The sequence below is a fragment of the Gavia stellata genome, chromosome 2 (genome assembly GCF_030936135.1).
Source record: "Gavia stellata isolate bGavSte3 chromosome 2, bGavSte3.hap2, whole genome shotgun sequence".
Taxonomy (NCBI): Eukaryota; Metazoa; Chordata; class Aves; order Gaviiformes; family Gaviidae; genus Gavia; species Gavia stellata.
Window position 1 is genome coordinate 11271033 of NC_082595.1, and position 22994 is coordinate 11294026.

Below are 22994 nucleotides of genomic sequence, written 5' to 3' on the forward strand. Positions count from 1 at the left end.
TCAGATACCTGAAACAACATAAACACATGCTCAAAAAAGACCTAAAAATACATTCCTAAACAATTAAATTGCTAGTTTTCTAAGCATCAAAACAAATGTTTCAACTGCTATATTATAAAGTGACAAATCTTCAAATAAATGACAGTTACAAGCATAAAAATACAATTTTAACACTTTACTGCAAAGTTGATATCTGGTAAATTGAATGTTAGCCCTAGTCAGAACTATATCTAGTGTATGAGTCAGTCTGAGTCAGCACAAAAATGGGGATAGATAAGCTTCAAGGAAAAGTACTCTAATTAGGCTGTATGCGCAACACAGCAACAGTCAATCTTCCATACAACGCTATGAAAAACATTCATGTATGAAAACAGAGACTGAGATTTTTCTCTGAAAATTCTGGATGAAAACTAGGGCATCATAGGAGAAGGGTAGAGAATATAAGATAATTATATAAATATTCACAGACACCGACAGTAACTTAATGAAACAACTTTTTTCTTTTCTAGTACTTTGCATCTCCAAAGCTGCCCAAGGACTTCCAAAACATTCTCCTTCAGTTCACACACAGGTAGAGGATATCTTAAGTTTGTTTCCTCCTGAAAGGCACAGTATGAATGCGTGGTCCCATATATGAAAAATGAGTACCTTCTCAGAATGCATAAGTGTATGCATACAGAGAAAATGTTCAAAATCTTGCTATTAAATCCATGTTAACAACCAAGTTGAAATAAGGAGCAGATCATGCTAGCTTGAATTTTTGTCACCAAACGTATTCTCTTCTTACACCATGCTAATTATTTCTGATTGAGCTGTAGCTTATCTATAGAGCATAGTCTACCATCAGATCTACCTTTCACTCTCCCTTTATCTATCAAACTTATTCGTCAACTCCATAGAGAAATAGTTTTAATTAGGAAAGGATCTTCTGGTAAAGCTGTAGAAAGAGTTAGAGATGGACAACCCATCAGACAGCTGGTGTTGGACTGCATTTTCCACGAAGGCACTGACGAAACCTGGTAAGTTTGTGAGGTCTGCCTGTTTTACAACCCAAAGCAGTATGACTAAGACAAACAACATGAATAGCTAAAAAAGCTCTGCCACTTTTTTTTAAAAAAAATGAATACCGTTACTAAAAAAATAAATAAAACTGTCACATATAATATAACACCTTCTACAAAAGTGCTATATGTTAAACAATACAAGTTAACTGTAGTACAGACCATAAAAGCCTTTGGTCATTTATAAGGTATAAGGGAGTAGTTTAAGACAGAAACAGTTTAGACAAACACTGAACCCTTTCTGGGTTTTGCTGTAGCTAATTTCCATTAACTTTGCTCGGCATTGATCCAAAAAGCAGTACACATTTTCCTGAGAGTCTTTGATGTCAATGCAGCTTTTACCGAGCTGCAACGAAGGTAAAAAAAGAAAATGTTCTTTAAACATCTCATCTCATCTAGAAAAAGCTAACTATGAAAGCACCTGAGCAGCTTTTGTGCTCAAATTAATACACTGGAAGCATTAATTTACCCATGAAAAAGGAATGAGGCTGGTCTAGATAATCCATAATAACACTGGTGATTTAAATATCTACCAGCATGGGGATTTTTCTGAATATACAGCACGTTGTTTTCATCAAAGCAGACAAAATTAAAAAAAACCACCACACCCACAACTCTTCATTATGCTATTTAATACTTTTAACAATATGTTCCATTGCAACAATACAAGCAGCTGCTATGGATTTGTGGTGTTTCTGTGGATTTTACTGCTGTCTCTTTCTCTTTCCTCTTTTCCTGTTGGAAATATGGCCAGAAGATAGAGTGGTGAAAGAGCACCTAGTGTTAAAATGACAATGAAGCTGTGGCTGCCTGGCTGACACCCTTATATTTGCATCCTTCTTCAATGCTCCATCTTATTTGTAATCTCACATCAATACTTCATCATACTTTTCTTTTAGTAATCACCACCACCCCCACCTCCCAACACACTGTGAAATAAATGGACTGTAGCATTTAAACTAAAAAAAAAAAAAAACTTATTATCAAGACACTCAGTCCAAAGGCATGTGGCATGACATAGGACGTGACTTACAAAGGTTGGCTCAGGCCACATTTCCTGGAACTGAAAGGCGTTTAGGTTATTACTCCAATTTAATTCTTGCTGTAAATGAAGATCACCCTCAGACATTTTTGCCAGATGTTGGGAAAAGTCTCTCTCTGCACATTGTTGGGCCTAGCAAAATTGGCTACCATCAGATCTCTCTCAACTGGGCCTTCTCAGTCATCTTACAAAAATAAATGATACTATCATGTAGTGGGGTACCTTGAAAAGTGAATCTGTGTATGTGTTTGAGAGGGGTGGAAGAAGACAGGCGTGAAAAGGATTTGCACAGTCCAAACATTCCCATTCCTAAATTCATTTCCAGTTAACACATGCAGGTCACATTTAGCCTCTAAGTGAAAACAAAACCAGAAATAGGAAGCTTGTATAACGGTTGTTTCTTGAGAAAGATAGCTTATGAAGGACAACACGCACCAGAATAGACCATTTAGGTTAGAATTAAAAGTCAAGTTAAATGGCATGGTGGAATTTTGCAGTCAGAGAGGATATGAGAGAAAATACTCATTTCATTTGCTTTGCAAGATAACGACACCACTATGAGTGCAAAATAAACAAACATGGCAGGAGAAGTGGCTTCAGACATCAGAGTATCATTTAGAAGAACTTCTCTCTAAGGTGAGTTAGAGCTAATCACCAATAAATTCACATCTTCACTGATTTACAGGACTGTATACAATGATATTACTGAATGGCATGGAGAGATGAAATTGAGGGTCCAGAAGTGGTTTCCTAAATACATTTACATCTCCTAGCTAGCCAACAACAGAAAAAATACTTTGGGGAATACTGACCAGAATAAGTCATTCACCCTCCCGTGTGGAAGTTGAGGGGACACCCAAGACTGAATTCTGTACAGCAGTCAAAACTAGGCAGTCCTATACAAAATATCACACTGAAGTCTTCTTTTACAGAAATATATTCCCCGGCATTTTATCAGGGGCCCAATCCTACACCTTCCTACCGCAACCAGTCTTAAACTTTTTCTAGCAACAGTAGTGGCACCATGGCGATTTGGCACGTCCCAAACGCTCATTATTCAGAGGGCTGCTGATTCCATTTGCACTAGCTTGTTCTGGGACCAGGTCACATGCATCACACTGTTTTAGGGAGGGCTCAGGAACTGGGGTGCATGTTTTCCACCACACTGCAAACCTAGCCTGATGACAGGGTGACATGTGGCAAAAAGCCTCCCCTGACAGACATTAACTGGTAACTTCTTAGCAAGTGCTCAGAAGATGGAAAATATCTACACGTGCTGCGTTTGCAGCACATCTCATTTATATAGCTGTTCCGGGACAGATTAAAGAAAACTTCCACATAAAGTCAGTGATGTTATCAAGCTTGCTCACACTAAAAATACGCCAACACGTCCCATTCAAGGGAATTAAATTTGCTGCAATTTAAACGAGCGCCCATCTTCATAGAGTAAAACAGAGATTCACATTTATTTCTTTTTGAACTACCCTTCCAGAGACTTGATAATCCAAGCACATGGCAAAATAAGAGCATATGGTAAAATTGGAGAAGCAGTTGAATGCTTCTTATGGCAACATATGCACCGTGGAGTAAGACCGTCAGATACTATGGCCAGAGTGACATGAAACATGTGCTTGATACTACAAACTGCAACACTACAGATCACATTATTCTATTTTCATCAGCCTTCGGTTTTTAAAGGGTCAAAATAACCTAGTATAATTTTTAGAAGAGTTGTCTTTTTTTAAACGTATAATATTTAATTACTATCTGTTCTACAGATTTCATCCTCTCCCACTTAAACCTATCAGCCAACTTATCCATAATAACTTTAAAATAAGATACACAAACTGCACTATTTGTTGTGTTGAAAAAATCGTGCAAATTGACTACTATGGATATAAAACCTAGTCCTGCATTATCTTTCACTGCCTCTCCTAGTGTACAAGAGGGGAATAAGTGTGCTTCCTACAGTTATTAAAGCTCCATCCTTTCAAATTCCTGAAGGTTTTTACCAAAGAAGCAACGCTTAAAAACTAATGTAATGTTGACTCATCTTTACAAACAAAACCTAAATGAATTATTCTTTGCAATGGTCTCTTATATAGGGTTTGCAAGGATTTTTGCGGCGAGGGGTTGGATGGGTAAAATGTTTGTGGGTAAAGTTGCTGCAGTACAGAAGGGGCACAGGTGGTGCCATTACGCATAATAGGAAAATGCTTGGGAAAAACCTCAAATCGCTTGCTGGAGTTCCTTTTACCAGTGCAATTTAAGGATCTGAACTCCAGTTTTCACCCCCCACTGCATCACAACTGCAGAGTAAGTCCCAAATTTGTTTAATTCTCTACAGAAGCAACAGAGACCACCCAGTCTTTAATCTTAAAAGTGCTTTTAAGGGCTTTCTTTTAGAAAATGTTCTTAGATAAATAACAAGCCAACTCTTCAATGTCTATCCCTGAACCCTGGTAATCACCTCATTACCACAAGAGTGAGCACCTCAATGCATCCCTTGAATCTGCGTCATCCGCAATGCAGCCATTTGCCAAAAATAATGGGACAGCATAAAAACAATAGCACCGGTGAAAAGCTGAAAGAGAGCGAGGAGCAGATGGGACAGTGGGAAGGGAAGCAACACATCCTGACTAACAGTTACTGGCTATTTTATCTATCTGCAGTTAGGCGCACTGAAAATGGAGGACAGGGTGTGACTGAGCAGCTGGGTGAGCAGATGGGACGGAGGAAAGGCTGAAAATTGTGATAAAGCTCTGCCAAACAGAATGTCAATTTATTTAATTTTTAAAGTGAGCAGTAGATTTGAAGATGGGTTGGGTCTAAGCAGTGGGGCAACTTCTAAAAATGTTTGTTAATACACATTGTCAATGGGTAATAGTGACAACAGTGTGTTTGGGAAACTGCAGAAATGAAGGGAGGGACTACGCGTGCACATTATTGTTGGTAGAAGCTAGGCTTGAAGAGCCTAGGAGCAAGGGAAAGGCAGCTAATGAGAGGCTGACATGTCAATATAACACTTACTCCTGCACTCTGAAACTGAGGGACAGATGTTGAATAGGGTAAGAGTAGAGACTGTACCACAGAACAGAAAAGCAACAAAAATAAAGAATTCGGGTTGAATACACATGCAAAACACCCATTTATGAAATAATCCAAAGAAATTGTTGAATCCCCAGAGCTATAACAGTAACCATATAAGGAACAGGCCTGCAAGTGGAAAGTGAACAAGATGTGCTACCAGATCTTATCCATCAACAACTGCCACACCAAATGGAAGAATAAATTTAATTTCCCATCAACGTATACTGTACCCTTCAGTAATCATGGCAATCATTCCTGTTTGCTCTGTACTTCATCTAGCTCTAACTCAGAACCAGTCCCCTTTACTTTGCTTTATTTTTCTGGTATTTTATTTTGCTTGCAGTTGTTCCCTCCCTTCTCCCCAAGCTGAACTGTGGCCTGAGGTAATCTCCTATTCCTTTTCAAGGTATATACTTGCCTTCCAAAGCTAAAGTAAAAATTAGCTCCCGGAAGGTTCACACATAAAGGCGGAAACTGACAGCATTTTTCAAAAGACAGGATGATGCAAATGACCTGTAATTCCCTACATCACTCCTATAAAAAGAGGACCACACAATTAAAATCAAGCAGCTGTCAGTTAAGATCTATTTTCACAAATAGAACTTGTTTCTGAATTTAGGAATAAATGCTATATATAGTATTTGAGAAGATACTCATCTTCTCTATTGATGTCTTACTAAAAATTCACTCAACAAAATGCTGTCTTGCACTAGCACCAGTTCATTTTTAGATTTTCCAAAAGATCTACATTTATAGCATCTCTCAGCAAACAGCCAACCCGCACTTCTGTTTGAAGAAAGCCTCCTACCAGCTTGTATGTGTGCTCTACACTTACAGATGCATGTGTGAAAGTTTGACATACACAGAAGTAAACTTCTGTACTTGCTCCTATACTTACTCTTCACCCTCAAAGAACCTGCCCCAACTTTTTTTTTTTTTAAAGTGTCAGCTTGTGAAAAGTGTGAAATGAACAGCATTAAAATGCATTATCTTCTTTTCTGTTTAAAGCAGGGGATTTAACCAAGTAATGGCAGTGTACATACTCCTATTAACGTGTCTCAGCTCTCACCAAGGAGGACAGGTCAAGAAAGCCATGCACTCCTCTATGTCCAGGCCTTAACATCCTTATTTTTGTTCTGGTTCCCATCCTGCCCATTCTGGTTCTCTCAGTTCCATCATCCACATTTTAACGTTTTTAACCTTTTAAACTGTAATCCAGTTGGGAAAGGATCTAACTTCACCAACCATTAGTGCTGCATTTTAGTCCTGCGCTTATGGCCCTCCCACACTGCCACTGTGAAACTGTTAACAAATAAATAATACACAGTAATAATCCCCATGGAGACATCTGATAAACAGTCCCAGCAAATACAGACCTCGCTTTCCCTGTGGCAAGTTTCCATAGCTCAAGGCACAGCAGAAAGACAAGAGTGCAACCCTTCCTCGGTACTTTAACTTGTATTTCCATAACTGCAGACATCTATTGTCTGGACTAATTTTTGAGGTGAACAACAGAGAGAGGCTGTATTCGTATAACAGTAATAAAGAACTGCATAAACAGCATCACTCTGCCTTGTTTTCACCCATAGCATGATTTACTTGTTTTTCAAACTGCGTTATGGCCTGAGCACCAGAAAACTGCCTGATGTCTCCAAAAGAGAAGAGGAAGTAAATAATGCTGGCAGGTGAGAGAAACAATTTTTTGTTATGGCAACCGAGCACTGTGCAAGGGGCTTCCCAGCTGACATGGTGGTCTGAAGCAGAGCAGCAATCATCTGGTTAAAGACAGATGGAAAATCACAACAGTTCCTCCACTGCTGGCATCAAAAATAATATTTCTTACACAGATTTGACAAAAAAAATGGATGCTTGTACTCAAAAGGCAGGAAATGATAGAATGTTATCTCTGAAATCTTACTGCAGCCACTTCTGTCGTTCACCGTATAAAAGTCTGTATCATATCGCATATGATGGTGCCTCACACGAAACACCACCTACTAGATTTTCAGTCTTTGTCACTGAGTCTGAGGCAAGAAGTTCCCTCAGTAAAGAAAATCAGAGTCAGAGTGCAAGTGTGTCTGTGTGTGTGCATTTTTAGCAGGGCGCTCAAAATATTTTAGGATCCACTTCCATGAAGACAAATGAACCCTTACAAGAGGGTGGAGAAGAGACAGAAAAAAAAAATCAAGCAAAAGCAGAAACGTGGCAAGAATTACTTGACCCAGAATTATTGTTGGAAAAGCTTGAAGTCAGTGGAAAAAACCTAGGATGCATCAGCCAGCCCATATTCACCTTTGATGGTCATTCAGCAGCTCAGTACAAAACAGCACCCGGATAACTCTGCTTGCTGCTTCTAGGTACCATACACAAATACCAGTTGTCACAAGTCTGCCCTGGCGAATGTTCACATCTAGGGAAAGGAGTTTCCTTTGATTTTGAGTCAGAGTCCATCTACTTTGGATAGTAGAGATTTCTGGTTAGAGCAATGATATGGCCAAACTCAAGGTTGGGGTGGGGGGTGTGGGGCAAGCCCATTCCACTGTATGGGTTTTGACATTATGGGTGATACCTATATCTCAAAACCCAATTCTGCACTAGAGAATAAGAGTCTGATTAAGGGACTTTGTTCAACTACCCCACAGAATCACAACGGTTGGAAAAGACCTATAAGATCATCAAGTCCAACCATCAACCCAACACCACCATGCCCACTAAACCATGTCCCACAATGCCACATCCACATGTTCCTTGAATGCCTCCAGGGATGGTGACTCCACCACCTCCCTGAGCAGCTTGTTCGAGTGTTTCACTACTCTCCCAGTAAAGAAATTTTTCCTAATATCCACCCTGAACCTCCCCTGGCACAACTTGAGGCCGTTTCCTCTTGTCCTCTCACACTTGTCACTTGGGAGAAGAGACCAACACCCACCTCTCTGCAACCCCCTTTCAGGTAATTGTAGAGACCGATAAGGTCTCCCCTCAGCCTCCTCTTCTCCAGACTGAACAATCCCAGTTCCCTCAGCCGCTCCTCATAAGACTTGTGCTCCAGACCCCTCACCAGCTTCATCACCCTTCTCTGGACACGCTCCAGCACCTCAATGTCCTTCTTGTAGTGAGGGGCCCAAAACTGAACACAGTATTCGAGGTGCGGCCTCACCAGCGCCGAGTACAGGGGCACGATCACTTCCCTACTCCCACCTTACATTCTTACAGATTCTCAGAGAGTGAAGTGACAAACCCAACAGAAGTCTACAGCAAGCACCTAAAAAGGTTACGAAGAAAGTATCATTGGCAGTGCTTGCCACTTAATTGAATCACCATGTTGCAATAAAAACATGTATGAATTACACAAAACTATTAGGTAAACAAGAAAAGGCCAGACAGGCTTGACATTAGTAAACCAGTGGTATAAATACTCTTTCCACCAAATGACGCAAAATAAAGATCAAAGCCTAGTGTGCTGAAGAACAGCTGAGAAGGATCTTTATTTATTACAGAGATCTTATTAAAGATCTAATCTTGCAAGGTGGTCAACAAACATACTTCCCTTGAATGAGTTCCTAATGTTTGGTCAGAGCTTGCCTCCGTCAGCTGCAGAAGGAAGCTTTACAGTTATTCCACGGCAGTTTAAAATGAGTTACGCTTGCGAAAAGAAAGTGTCATTAAAGGAGATAGTTACACATTTGCTCAACGTATATAGGACATGGTTGTGAAACTCACAGGAATCTTTATCTTGGCTAGGCTGAATTTAGGCCCTAACATACTGCAGCAGAACCCAATTGGTTTCTTTGTCCCACTGACTTTAAATACGAAGGCTCAGCCTACTACCCTGTGCTGCTTATGTATATTTGCAAGGGGGAGGTTCCAAGTAGTCGATCTCCTCCTCTTCCACTTCCTTTCATTGGCTTTTGTCTCTTACATGTACTGCTTTGGGTGCTTTTCGGATTCATCTTGATAAGACAAATCATCTAGCGATAAAATAACCAGAGGAAGTAAAGCTTTCTGCTGGGCTAAAGAGCTAGGTCAGCTCAGCAAAGATTTCAGCAGGAAGGCATGCAGAGGAGGAAGTGGTAAGACTGCAAGGAAGGGAGGAAAGGGAAATTAAACCTTTCCCTCTTCAATAGCAGTGAGCTGTTAGATCCGCCTAATTCCCTGTTGAACCACAGCCCAGAGGTCAGGCTCACCAGTCAGTGCCTTTCCATGCTCCACACCAGCTGTCTGCCTGACCACTGTGTAATGCATAACTCCCTATGAATAACTGCAGAAATTTTAATGCACCTAGCAGAAGAAACAGGGCAAACAAAATTAAACAGAGAAAAAAAATGGACAAAACCCCCTCACCACACCCAACTTTTTGAACGACCTCTAAAAATCTGTTCTCTGCGAAGCTGAGGATGCCAATTGTCATTGGCCACATCTCTGGTACCCAGAACAAAGGTGCTATTTTAACTATAGAGACAAATGTATGTAGTTCATTCTTCTGGGGAAAAAGAAAACTAACACACTAACCAAATCTAATCTACCACACTAACCAAAAACATGGACACCATAGAAAATATTTCCCCTTTTGCAAAAGGGGGTTGGGAAGGCAATTACTGTGTACTGAAACAGACTTAATTAGTGCACTTTGTTACAGCCATAAATAAAAATGTAGAAATCAAAGTATTTTATACTTTAAAAAACCAAAACACTTACAAGGATAGTACAAATTACTTTAAAATAAGCCATGCTTAAAATTAGTTGGTTTCTCAAATTGAATTGTTTATGGTGTATTTAGTTTCTTACTAAATAAAGCTAGAAATAAGATCTTAAGCTAGAAATTCATCATAGCATGATTTTTAGAAGAGAGATCTTTATGTCTCAGTTTAAAAAATTCTTACTAGACTGAATGACATGTTTTCACTTTACAAAAGAACTAAGAAGATGAATGCTGCTGTTTCAATTGAGATTAAAACATTAATTTTAACAATCTGCCAGCTTCACTCCCTTTGCTACATCTTCTTTTGGATGATTTCCAGATAATTCTTTTTTAAAAATCCATTGATTTAAAGATGTTGTCAGCTATTTTAAGGTTTAAATCATTCTAAATCTATTTTTAGACCAAGATCTAACTTCTCGTATAGATATATATCTTGTTTTCCTTGAGGAAAAAGGAAAAAAATATAAATCACTGGAAGAATGATAGGCATTAGCATTTTCTTTCAGAAAGCTGACACGTTATTTATTAAAAGTCAATACAAATTCTGTCATTGATTTTGAATGAGTTACTCCTGGAGTCGCTGTTCATCTGTAAGAAATTAATATAGAATCAGTGAAACAAAGCACTACTTTGCTCAGTATGGGTCTAAATATCTCCTGAAAAAGTGAAAAAAAGAACTGATAAAAATCCAATGAAACTTCTCCAGTTTAATATAAAGTTCCCAGATATGCCCTAGCTTATGTTGCATAGCATTTATTGTTGTTCCATATACAATGTTTTAATAAAAAGACAATATTACTTAATTCAGCTCTAATTTACAGATATCTAATAAGTAATCTCTAGGACAAAAAAAGATACATAGATAACTTCTAACGACACAACTCACTGAAACATGGAATTTCAGAGCAGTGTAAGCTGAAAGGTACATCGAAAGGAGCATCAGCTCTTTTAGAGCTGAAATCAGAAAGCCAGGCACTGGTTTGCAACCAGTACAACTGAAAAGTTTCAAATCCAATTTTTTGGGTCAGGAAATTTACTGTTTTGAGTAAATATTTGTTTATAAGCTGATTTTACTTCTCACAAATAATGCCCATGCTTCTTTGTTCATTCTAGTTCAATATGCCTGAGATGACATTTAAAACGTGTCAGACTGCTACAAAAGTATTATTTACCCTTACTGCACTAGGTTTCAAGTGCTGAGATTTAAACTGCCATAAAATCTGCATAAATAGAGTGTCCAATTCTTTTTATATATATTCTTAGTCAGCACAAGGATTCAGTGAAGGACAAGACTCAAATGTGCTTTGTTTAGATTTCTAAATCTTTCTTTTGCAAAAGAATTGAAACAATACAGTGGTGAAAAAGGGAAGCAGTTTTGATACAATTCTTACTATTCTTTGTGATCAATTCAATTTTAAAAACAGAGGAGAATTAAAATTCAACTTATTCTTCAGGATTTTTTTAAAATATTTTACTAATTAAACATCTGCTCAACTGAATCATGTAACTCAACTTTAACAATAATATATGAGGAGGTTTGATAAATAGAATAGGTTAAAAAAAGCATAAACCTGTGCTTTGCATTTTTTTCAGAAACTCATCTGCTATTTTGGGGACAAAAATAAACTTTCCTTTTCAAAAATAGCCTTCAAGAGCCAACATGGCAAGTGAGTGAAGCACAAGAATGCAAAAGATTTCAGCTTGTCAACAGATGAAATTTAAGTGAAAAACGCATCCCCCAGCACAGGATTCTCAACGCCAGGGTGACTAGGCTTGCAGCACACCTCTTGCTGAGACAGGATTATGGGAATGCTTCCAAAAGCCTTGTTACAAAGAAAAAAAAAGAAATTTATAGAGGGCATTAGGGAATTTGCAGTTCATTTTAAATGTAAGTCATACTTCTCTCTTCGCTCTCTACAATTACCTGAAAGGGGGTTGCAGAGAGGTGGGTGTTGGTCTCTTCTCCCAAGTGACTAGTGATAGGACAAGAGGAAATGGCCTCAAGTTGCACCAGGGGAGGTTTAGACTGAATATTAGGAAAAATGTCTTTACTGAGAGAGTGGTGAAGCATTGGAAGAGGCTGCCCAGGGAGGTGGTGGAGTCACCATCACTGGAGGTGTTCAAGGAACGTGTGGACGTGGCATTGTGGGACGTGGCTTGATGGGCATGGTGGTGTGTGGTGTGTTTTTTTGTTTGTGGGGGTTTTTTTGGTTTTTGGGGGTTTGGTTTTTTTTTTTTTGGTTAATGGTTGGACTTGATGATCTTACAGGTCTTTTCCAACCTTAGTGATTCTGTGATAAGGAAGGGTCAAAGTCCAACTACTCATCTGCTCCCCAGTCTCAGTGTTCAAGAAGAAAATGGGAGTTTGTTAGAAGAGTGAGGAGACAGCAATGAGGGGTAGTTTGCAAAGACTGTAGCTCATGTTGTTGTAGAGAAACCTTCAAGGCACACGGCAAAGCATGACTCAGCCATAACCAAATGCTGCAAGACCTGACTAATGCACTAATTCAGATGCCAAAACTATTCATATTAAAAATGTTGGCTTCAGAAATATTTCAGGGAAAGATGTGAAAGTGTCTTCTAAGGAAGGTCTACAGCCATTTTTCCAAATAGAAATGGAAAACAAGGGAGACATGGAAGACATTGGAGAGGCCTTTAAAAACACTGGATGAAAACAAAGGGGAGCAAAGGGGTAAAATGCACTTGGCTCATTGTTAGGGAGTTAATTTATAGAAAAAAGAACCCTAGTGCTGGCATCGGTTAACTACAACTAGAACTACATGTTAGAAATTAACCCAACACATATAACCCCACCTTCATAATGCCACATCCTTATCATTTCTATGGTATTCAAGCACTCAAATCCTTAAGAGTTCTTTTAGAATTTCTCATACAGTGACATCAAATACAAAAAGCCGCTACACTTCTATTTCCTCATACAGCTGGATGCCTAAAAAACTATCTCGTCTTCCAGTCCAGAGACAAACGTATGCAGCCAGTCAGATGGTAAAGCTCAGTTTCACCCTAGAGGGATGATTAATGGATCTGATAAACTCATTCTCTAGGAAGGAAAAAAGCTGCTTCCAGACTGTCACTGAATTTGCAGTGATGGGACAGTTGTACGATATAAGGTAGCACTGGCTCTTATTGGCTACTAAATTACTTAGCTGTATCAGTTGCCACACATGGGATGCCACTACAGTGAAAACTGAGATGGGTGGGATGGAGAACACGCATAGTTACTTGAGCATCAGGACTTCATCAGGCTTCAGTGAGTCACCACCACCACAATATTATATAGGAGTATGAATTCTGTGCACTTATCACTACTAAGGAAGCAAAACATGGGAATTATTTATTCTTACAAACAGTTATTAAAAGATTTGGGATTTAATAGTGAGAAAACCTGAAGACTAAAACAACCATCGAAATTAAAATAGTGCTTTTTGCATACAATAGCATGTCAAAGACAATTTTGTCCTTTGGAAATGACAGCATGAAGCTCAAAAGTATAAGTAAAGTGAATATATCAGAAGTCTTCAAAGCAAAATAATATTTTCTTTACTTGGCTCTTTAGTGGCATAAGATTTCCCAGTGTAAGCTTGTTCCCAGATGCAAGCAGCTGCTACACACACATTAATCCAGGAAACACATGGTTAGAAATATACACTCCTAATTTTAGTGAAGATGAATATTTTAAGGCCATCCTGAGTTGATTCTGAAATCAGAATACAAATGTTAAAATTGGCTTCTGTTCAGCCATATACAACGTGACAAGCAGTTGCTTACTCTAGGCCTGCAGAGGAAGCTTTTAAGACCATGCATATTTCAGTGTTTGCTTTGCTGATACTTTGCAAAATTCTAGTTATATGGCTTACCTCAAATACTAGAGGGTGGCCAAGGGAATGCTAACTTTTTTATCTGTTATCCATGACTTCTAATCTAGATTAAACCAAACTAGTAACCAGGAGCTTCAGATGAGCATGGAGCCAGGAGACAAGAACATGAAATGAAGAGAGATTCAACTTACAATTAAATCTTGAATAAGTGAAATGGAAAGTATCTTCTTGACACCATTTTCCACAATTACTCCAAGCCAATTAAGTGCGCCCCAGTACCACAGATAACTCTGTCCTCCATGCCAATAGCTTACAAAGGCAAAAGTGAGGGCTGTGGAAAAGAGCATTCCCAGCAGACTGGACTGAGATCCTCCCATCGGAACATAAATGTACCTGCAGGTGAAATGACAGATAAGCAACGTTATTAGAGATTTCACAGCAATCTGAGAAAAACATCCACTACAGAACAAATTTTTTATTTTGTGGCATAAAAAAAAATTTGAATAATAGGATTTGAATAATTACCTGACATTCTCTATTTTCAGAGCTTGCCGTAGTTCCTGCAAAGCTGTAGACCACTTAATGAAATATGTACATATACCATTTGGCAAAAAGACAATTTTGTGGTCACAGGAACTCTGCATTAGGCAAATGTATAGCATAAACTATATTCTCAAAATTGCAAAAGACAAATGTTCAGGTTTTTCAAACTACAATAGTTGTAAGTCAATTTATATACACAGAAGAAATTACATGTAATCTTCACGTGAATTTAAAGACTCTTAGCCAAAAAATTTAAAACATTATATAAAGCCATATATAGTCACAACCCATAGGATGTTTTCCACTTACCAGAAATGTAGACACATGCAAACATGTTTTATTTTTAAAAGCTTGTAATTTATTTCTTTTTAAATCTTTCATTAAAAAATATATTAATTAAAAATATTTCCTATCTGATTCCCATATTATACTCCCAGGATCTTGTCCGCCTAATGACCTTCAGAGCACATGTACCAAAAAAACCCTCAAAACCTATATGAAGCTGCCCGCATGCAATTATATTCTGTATTTAAACTGAACCCAGGAGTCCGAACCTTAGTCTTTAATGGATGCTTATAAGTGTCCAGAAAGCAGTGCTCGTTCAGTAAAAATACCAGAAGCAATGGGATTCTGAAAGCTGGCATGGTTTTCTAGGTCACTTCACTTCCTTCCTGCCTAGAGAGCTACATCCACTCCTGGCATTTTCCACGTAAGGTGTGGTCACTGGCCAGCCTTTATCTGGAAATGTCACATGTTTCTGTCAACACTTTGAAGCAGGTCATCAGGCAACGGAGTCACCATCCAGTCACCAACAAGGAGATGCAGTATAGGAGAACTGCCACTGACAGTTCTCCTCAGCTGTCATTCCCTCGGCATGACACACTGGACTCATATTTGAGACTATTCCTACTTGCTAAGATAATGAAAGGAAATTTTTTGCAGTGAAATTTTTATCCCTGGTTATCAGTTTTTACATTCAGAGACAAATACTATCTTAAAAATCTAAAAGGGAAATTAACATAGTGCTTTATTCCTAATCTTAGGAAGTAAGAAAATACAGTAATGGGGTAAAATAAAGTGATGAGAGTAATTAAAAAGTAAACAGAAAAGTCATTAAAAAAATAACTGTCAAATGCTCCAAATTCTCTCTAAGCATAACATCAATATACCTTTTTACTTCAACCTGCTGCAGGGAACATCTGATTACATTTATAGTGATTTTCAGTATAAGTGTCCTTTTTACTAAGCATATAAAAATAAATAGAAATTAAGATAAATAGTTTTCATTTGTGTCGTGTTTTTCTCCTCTCTCCCCTTCCTATGTTTTTCCCAGGTCTAGTCTTTTCTCATCACACAAATAAAGAAACAGTGTGGCAATAACAGACCCTTGCAATTGCAAGCAATTAGTCTAATAGCAGAGAGGAAGGTCTTGGCCGTCTGTAACCAGGGGGATCCCCTGCAGAGCTCTGGCACGGAGGGTGAAGAGAGCAGAGTCACAGACCCTGCTGCTTCAGATAAATTCCTTCTATGCAAAGGACTACAGAAATGAAAGACCAAAGCAGCTCACCCCCACCTAGGAGATACTTTCCAATGCCTTCCCTCTTTCTTTTTAAAGGCTGATTGCTCTATTTTTTAAGCAGAGCCCATTGTCATTACCAGTTCCCCTCACAGGCTGGCTGGAGGAGGGCTGGCAGCCCCGCTCCGCAGCCAAGAAACCGCAATCCTGAGAGCAGCACCTCCATGCCCCTGTGGCCCTGCAAGCGTGGCAGTACCTTGTTTCACAGAGCTTCACCCAGAGAAGCCCAAAACTGGACGTTGCTGGCCCTGCCACTCTCAAAGCTCACTCTGTCGTACATTTACTGAAAAACAGCATTTAAAAGTAACCCAGACACCATCGAAGAGATGCCTCTCTGTGATGGAGACCTTACTCTAAGCCCTAAGGAAACCTTTCTGCTGATCTCATTGGATCCTGGGTTAAATCCATGGCACAAAAGGTAGCTTTTACCACAGAAGTAGCTGTGGGTTTCCGTACAGCCCTTTCCCTGCACTGAGACAGACCTGTTATGCAGGCACCAGCCATCTTGTCCGGACGGGCAGCCTCTCCCGGCACTGGCATTGCCAGGAACGGCCCAGCAGCACCAGCTCGTTCATTCGCAATCGCAGCTCGGTTTAGGTTGGTCTGAGTGGCTTTCAGGTTACTGTGCAGAGGAAAATAGGCTATTTTCTGATTCTTAGTGTTTAACAAGAGCAGCTAGATAATTGAGCAGCAATAACTCATAATTCTGATGGATGTTCAAGGTCAGTGAAGTTTCAGCTTCTAGGGAGGCCCATGGCAATTGTGCAACTGAAAATTCACTTGTGCTGTCTTCGTGAAGACTTGTCTGAAGAAGGACAGAAGCCAAAAGGAGTCACGTAATCTTTACTCATGCTTCAACCTTCCCCTCCAGTACTGTGGAGAGTCTGCCTCCTTGCCCAGAGGAGAAATGCAAAGCAGAAAGCAACGCCTTTTCCTTCCCTGCTAGCTACCATGAGAAAATAGAACGAAGGCTGGCTGCCACTTTGTCACAAGGGCACTAACCGCCCTCAGACTGCGTGGTCTTGCCTTCCCTTCTCAGGGCATCCCTGCTGGCAATTTTAAAGTAGGTATAAAGGACTGATAGATGTTGAGTCATTTCTCTCAAGCAGCGTGAAGAGCAATTCTGTATGTTCCTGTGTTTTTTACGCAGAAAAATTCATGAAAAATCCATTATTATGTTACAGAACTAATCCGGAAAAAAAATATTTGCTACCTCATCTCCCACACACATCATATCCACGTCACGTTCTTGTGCTTACACTCTTACAGTGGCAGGCCTGAGTACAAGCAACAGGCAACTAACTCAGCGTGCAGCCAGGGCCAGAGCCCGGCTCCGTGCCAGCCACGTTGTGCTCTCTGATATAACCAAAATTGTCTTGCAAAAGAACCACTGCAAGAGCCCTTGTTGTTAAAAAAAATACATTTTGCTTGGTTTTGAGCATTGTGTTAGTTTAGAATCTAATTTCTCGATACCTTCTGTGTGCGTTTACACAGAAAAGTACTAATTTGATTACAGAAAGGTAAATTTACACTAAAGTGTGAGAGAGAATAAACCAGTGAATAGTATTATTAAGCCAGAAGATAGAAGAAACATGTTACTCCTGTATTATCAGTTATGACACAACACACACTTTGTAACTAACAACTTGTTGTGGTTTAAACCCAGCCAGCAGCTAAGCCCCTCACAGCCCCTCGCTCACTCCCCCCTGGTCGGATGGGAAAGAAAAGGAGCCTCTTACAGTACATTAGGAAAGTTGATCTGTCCTCCAGTTCACTAACAAAATCCATGAGGAGGGAAGGAGGGAGGCAGGGAGAGAGAGAGATTAAGGGGCAATGGCTATGACAATTTGATGTCTTATATATCTGCATACTTCCCAACTTTTTTCCTTCTTACCAGTACTACCATCTACCTTCCATCTATCCTACAGTCCCCTTCTGTACTGTGATTAGAAACTCAGGGTTTACACAAATGGAGAGGTTGCTGTACAGCACGCTGATCTGACATGCCACATGCAGAATAGCATTACATAAATATCTCAATTTAAGCTTCCACACATTTTTTAAGACTATTTCCATCTCTAATCACAGAAAATCCATGGAGGAGCTCAAAACCCCCAGTTCAGGGACTATTAGCACATAAAAGTAATCATGGGTCCTCATGGCAGACTTACACAACTCAAAGGAACACTCTCGTAGCAGAATTCAACAGCTCATGAGCAGATTACACATTTACTGTAGATATGCAAGTAAGGCAGACTTAACTGAAAAACATGGTGCCAATGTGCAACAACTTTATCTTAATTCACATACCCACAAAAAAAGGAAGCTCAACAGTTATTTGGTGGTCAATGAGCCAAAGACAGATAAATGAAGTAAAGCAACAAAGTATTTTGCAAAGAGAAAAGGATGTTAAGACAAGTAGATTTCAGGAAGGTAAGTGGTCACGTCCCTCCAGGTTATTTTAGAGGGATGGGTAATGCTGATCCCCCTTAAGATCCATGAAAATTAGACAGGAAGATTAGACCTGTGGAAGATGCTTAGTATCAAAAAATGCAGGCTAGGTGAGTACTTAAAAATAAAACATCAACTTAGGGGATCAAAAGTCAATCCCTGCCAAAACTTGGAAGATGAAATTTAAAGGTGAAAGAACAGAGAAGAGTTATAGGCAGGCTGTCAAAGAGGAACTCGTGAATGCCACAGGCCAGGCTTTGCCAAACATTCTTAGACTGGCTAGACCTCTCTTAATGACAACAAGGAAAGGCACTTCACATTGTCCGAAAAAAATTGTGCATATTAGGTGGAGAGAAGAGAAGGAGGAAGAGAACTCTGTGTAGATTAAATATCTCAAAACATCTGGGAGGCATTTGAGGCACATAAATACAAATAAGTATTGAGAGAATGTTACATAGTAAAAATTATTTGAACACACACTTGACACAACTAAACATACATTCTTAGCCTTCCCCTCCCAAGGCAAAGATGTTATCAGTCTTTACCATGTTTCCATAGACTGTTTTGATTTCAAACTAAAGCTTACATGCTATTAAACAGGTTACTTTCACAAACAAAGCATAACTGTGTATGTGTCTTCTGAATAACCAAGTGCCTTACTTTTAGTCCCACTTACAGTAGCTTAAATCAGCTTATCTACAGCCAGCAATTTATTCCATCCACACAACTTATCTTAATTTTAACTCACTAAGTGAACATTAGAGAATTGGAAAAAATATGTAAAAGGTACCTTTTAAATCCCTAAAGTAATGCAAACACAAACATAATAGCTGAGGTATTTAAAAGTGACATTTACTTACAGAGAATAACTTTTAAATCCAATAACCATTTTGTTAGTTTTCTTGAAGTGGTAATCTACAGAACAATCATAAGAGATCCGACAATCAATCCCTTGGAAAACACATTGTTTCTTTTCTTTTAACAACACCTACATTATAAAGTTTTTATTCTGATAACTTTAGAAAACCACTAAGAGGAGCATTTGCAACCAGTTAACAATAACTCTGAATGGCTTTTATTCCTTGAGGCCTCAATACACTGCTCTTACTTCCACATGTATGTAATTTTAAACATATTTAAATCTTGAAATAAGTGCAAGTAAAGCACCTGTTTAAATGCTGTTCTGTCCAGGGGTGTTCTTCAACATGTGCTTAAGTTTCTTCCTGAAGCAAGGCCATACAGCAAGATGCATGCTATCCATGATTTTTCTTCCCCTCTCCTTAGCTATTGGTCTTGGAACATCTTATCCAGAACCAGGTGAAATGTAAATTTTTTTAAAAAGTTAATTTGTTTGTAATGGCAAACTTATTGTAAATATAACTAATTTATGAGCTTTTTGTGTTTTATTTCAGGGAACATTTGATGTTCAAAATTCTAATGCCTCTCTAAATTTCAAAGCATTCAAGGGTTAACCGTACTCTTTTGAGCTGGACAGTTACATAGCCAACACAGTAAAAATTAAAAAAGCAATAATAAAGTCGTCCATCTTGTATCCTGACAACAGCAATTGCTTAAGGTTTTGTACAGTGATGGTGTCCATTTGTGGACATGTATACAAAATTTCATCCAGGCAGCATTATGCCTGGAGAATTTGCCCCTTTAAGTCAATAAAAAGTTCTTCATAATTAGTAATGAAATCAATGCTCAACGTGAGCCTGAACAATTTTGAGGATAAACTTGAATAGCCAAGTTACCATTAATTTTGCTTCTAAATTATTCCAAGGATTGTCACCACAAAAGAAATGAAAAGTGTGGCAGGACATACGGTGAGAACTAGAGGGCAATCCCTCTAGAACTGGGGTTGGGCTTCCTTAATTTATTTATTTTTAATATTGTGTTTTCTTTTTGTGGCCTTAGACCATTGACTTCAAACTTTTTCTCTGCTACATAATAAAAAGATTTCAGGCTCAGTTCTGCAAATTCTTACTTCTGGGTGAGCTCTTACAATTCCTGTTTTGCCAATTCAAGCTTTCACTGACTTGGATGGAGCTACACAGAGAGCATAAGTAAAGCACACCTGTAAGTCTTTGCAAGACTGGGTCCATGAATAAATCTGTTTTAAATCACAGAAACATCTCCTGTAAACAAGACTTTGAAGGCTGAGCCCCACATATTTGCACCTGAAATAAAAAAAATACCCAGAAGTGTTTGGAATACCATTTGGCAAAATTTCCATTAGGAGAGGTAAGCCTTGTTCTTACTGTTAAACTCAATTTTTTTACACGGTCTAATAATTTTTCTGGGCTGTTGGCAAAGCTTTTTAAGCTCTGTAAGATTCTCTCACCTCACCAGCTTAATGCAATGTTTAGCGAGACCTTGACAAATGCAGACCCTTTGAAATATTTAAGCTAATGTTGGCTCCAGGCAAGCCTTGTTAAATTACCACAAAAATGTTTAATGAGAAATTAAGTCCATTTGGGTTATAAAGCATTAATGAGAATATTCATATGCAAGAACACTCGGCTTTACAAATATGACCTGAATTTTGGTTCACTTTACAGTTGTTAGCATGTTTCCCAGCAAGGACTGAGTGTGCAGTTTCCTACTAAAAAACCTGAAAAGTGTTTAATGTAGTTTTCTTCCCTTGCGTTCAACACCAAAAATGATCCGATTCAATTCCATATGTCAAAGGGCAGATAACAGGGGAATACTGAACAAATTATTTTGAATTCACTCTTCCAGGGAAGCTCAAGGATTCGAAGAGATTCATTTATTTCAAATGAAATTTTAATCTAAATCATAATACTTCCTTTTAATAGAAGAAGTTTCATTACTGATGGACTGCTGTGTTTAGTTTTCTCCCAGCCGTACTTAGGAAAGAAAGAAACCCTGCCTACCACCTGTTTGCAGTCAAACGCAAAACTACCGGTCAACTATCTTTGATTGCAATGGAAGTGGGAGAGGTTCCAGATGACCAAAGAGCCAAAAGACCATTTATATCACCAAGTCTAACCCAGGGCCCCAACTTTTTGCTGACGGTAGGAGCCTCTATGTTACTGCCTAAACAGCCTCGAGTTAAGTGCCTACAGCTCAACTCCCGGGCAGGAGGGGGCTGTGTCCCCAGTTGGCTGATGGAGCTGGGAAGCAGGCACCTCCTCCCGTGTAGAGTTTGCGGAGCTCCCTGAAGCTGTGCTGAATTTAACTCCCCCCAGGGGCCAAATTCATTCCTGATACTCACAATACACCTACCATGTACTGATAATATCTAAGCTCAGCACGAAGCACAGCAATCACGCTATACTCTTTTGAAAACCTGGCTGGAGGAGGGATCTATTAATAGCACTGTCACTCTTTGCTTATAAAATGGTAGAGGTCAGGCTTTTTGCCAAGGAGACCGATATATCTTGTCTCCCAGAGGAGTGCTCCAGCTGCCTGTTACCAGGCTGCCACCGGGCAGAAAAGAAAATGAGATACAGAGAGTGAATATGCAAGAAAAAACAAGTCTGTGGCTACAGCATTACCCAGAGAGATGCAGAGATCCCAGTCCTGCTTTCTGCACCAGGAATTGCTCACTGTGCCCTAAAGAATCATTAGACAAAATGCATAAGCAACACCATGAACAAAAGAATTACATTTTTTTCCTCATTTTCTTTACTTCTCCTGACTCTTACATTGGAGAGCCCAGCTCAAAATTCAGAGCTCTGCAAATCTGCACCGGAGGCTGAATAGGCATAATTTTCCCACACAAATAAACCCTTTGCAGCAAACCTCTTCCCTTACCATCTCCCCTCTCATCCTAAGTGCGCATTCACAGCAGCACATTTTACAGTAGTTTTCAACTACAGCTAAAGCAACAGAGACCAATTCTTCCTGTGCATGTGTCTGCACATATCGAACTATTTGTGGTTCAGTTAGTGAAAAACTGTAAAGTGTGTGTCATTTGACCATGCCAAGAATACAGTACTACATTTTCTCCCTCCTCTTAGAAAGCTGCTTTCAATTCCATAGGCATAAGCACAAGCTATTTAGCCATCCTGCTGATCTTTAGTATGCTAGGTACATCAGACAAAATGCAGATCTATCTGCATCTGTGGATTCAGATGTTTAAAATACACTCATCACCACGCACTTAAAAGCTACCTTTTCCAGCACGCCTCTGCCAAAGGAGTGCATGAAATGTAGTCACTACAATAGAACCTATATTGTTCTCCTTATTAAAATATTTTTGCTTAGAGACAAGGTGATAAAGTTAAACAGCCCTCTGCAATTTGCTAGATAACAGAAAAGATTGTTTAATCTTCATAGACCGCTTTGTGGAGAGCTTGATGATTCTTTTGCATTTATATATCACTTTGTGCACATGCATGTCAAAGGGCTTTGTTAGTATGCACAGACCACACAGCAGTTTCGCCAAACCACACAATACCTTTGCCTCACTGGGCTGTGTAGTTCTATAGACAAGCAGAAACCAAGGCGTCAGAAGACTTTCACCTGGGTACATCAGAAATACAAATTTTCATGAGACCAGAATAATGTTTGAGATCCGAAGTTCCGAAGCCAGTGAAGACTCGGTAAGCGTTACAACCTTCAGATTATAAACCAACATCAACAAAACATACTTCAAATGCATCTCTGAAACAAAGTGTATGCATGTAATTAATGAAAAGCAGAAATATAGAAGAAATGTTGCTTA

At 39.2% G+C, this 22994-nt stretch overlaps 1 protein-coding gene across 1 annotated transcript in view; it reads right to left on the minus strand.

The window, feature by feature from the left end:
• The window catches only part of HHAT (hedgehog acyltransferase), a 165776-nt gene that overhangs the window by 69543 nt on the left and 73239 nt on the right, over positions 1-22994 (minus strand). Inside the window, exon 9 of the mRNA XM_059835645.1 lies at positions 13923-14124. Coding sequence (XP_059691628.1) covers positions 13923-14124 — 202 coding nt within the window. The remainder of the gene's footprint in view (positions 1-13922; positions 14125-22994) is intronic.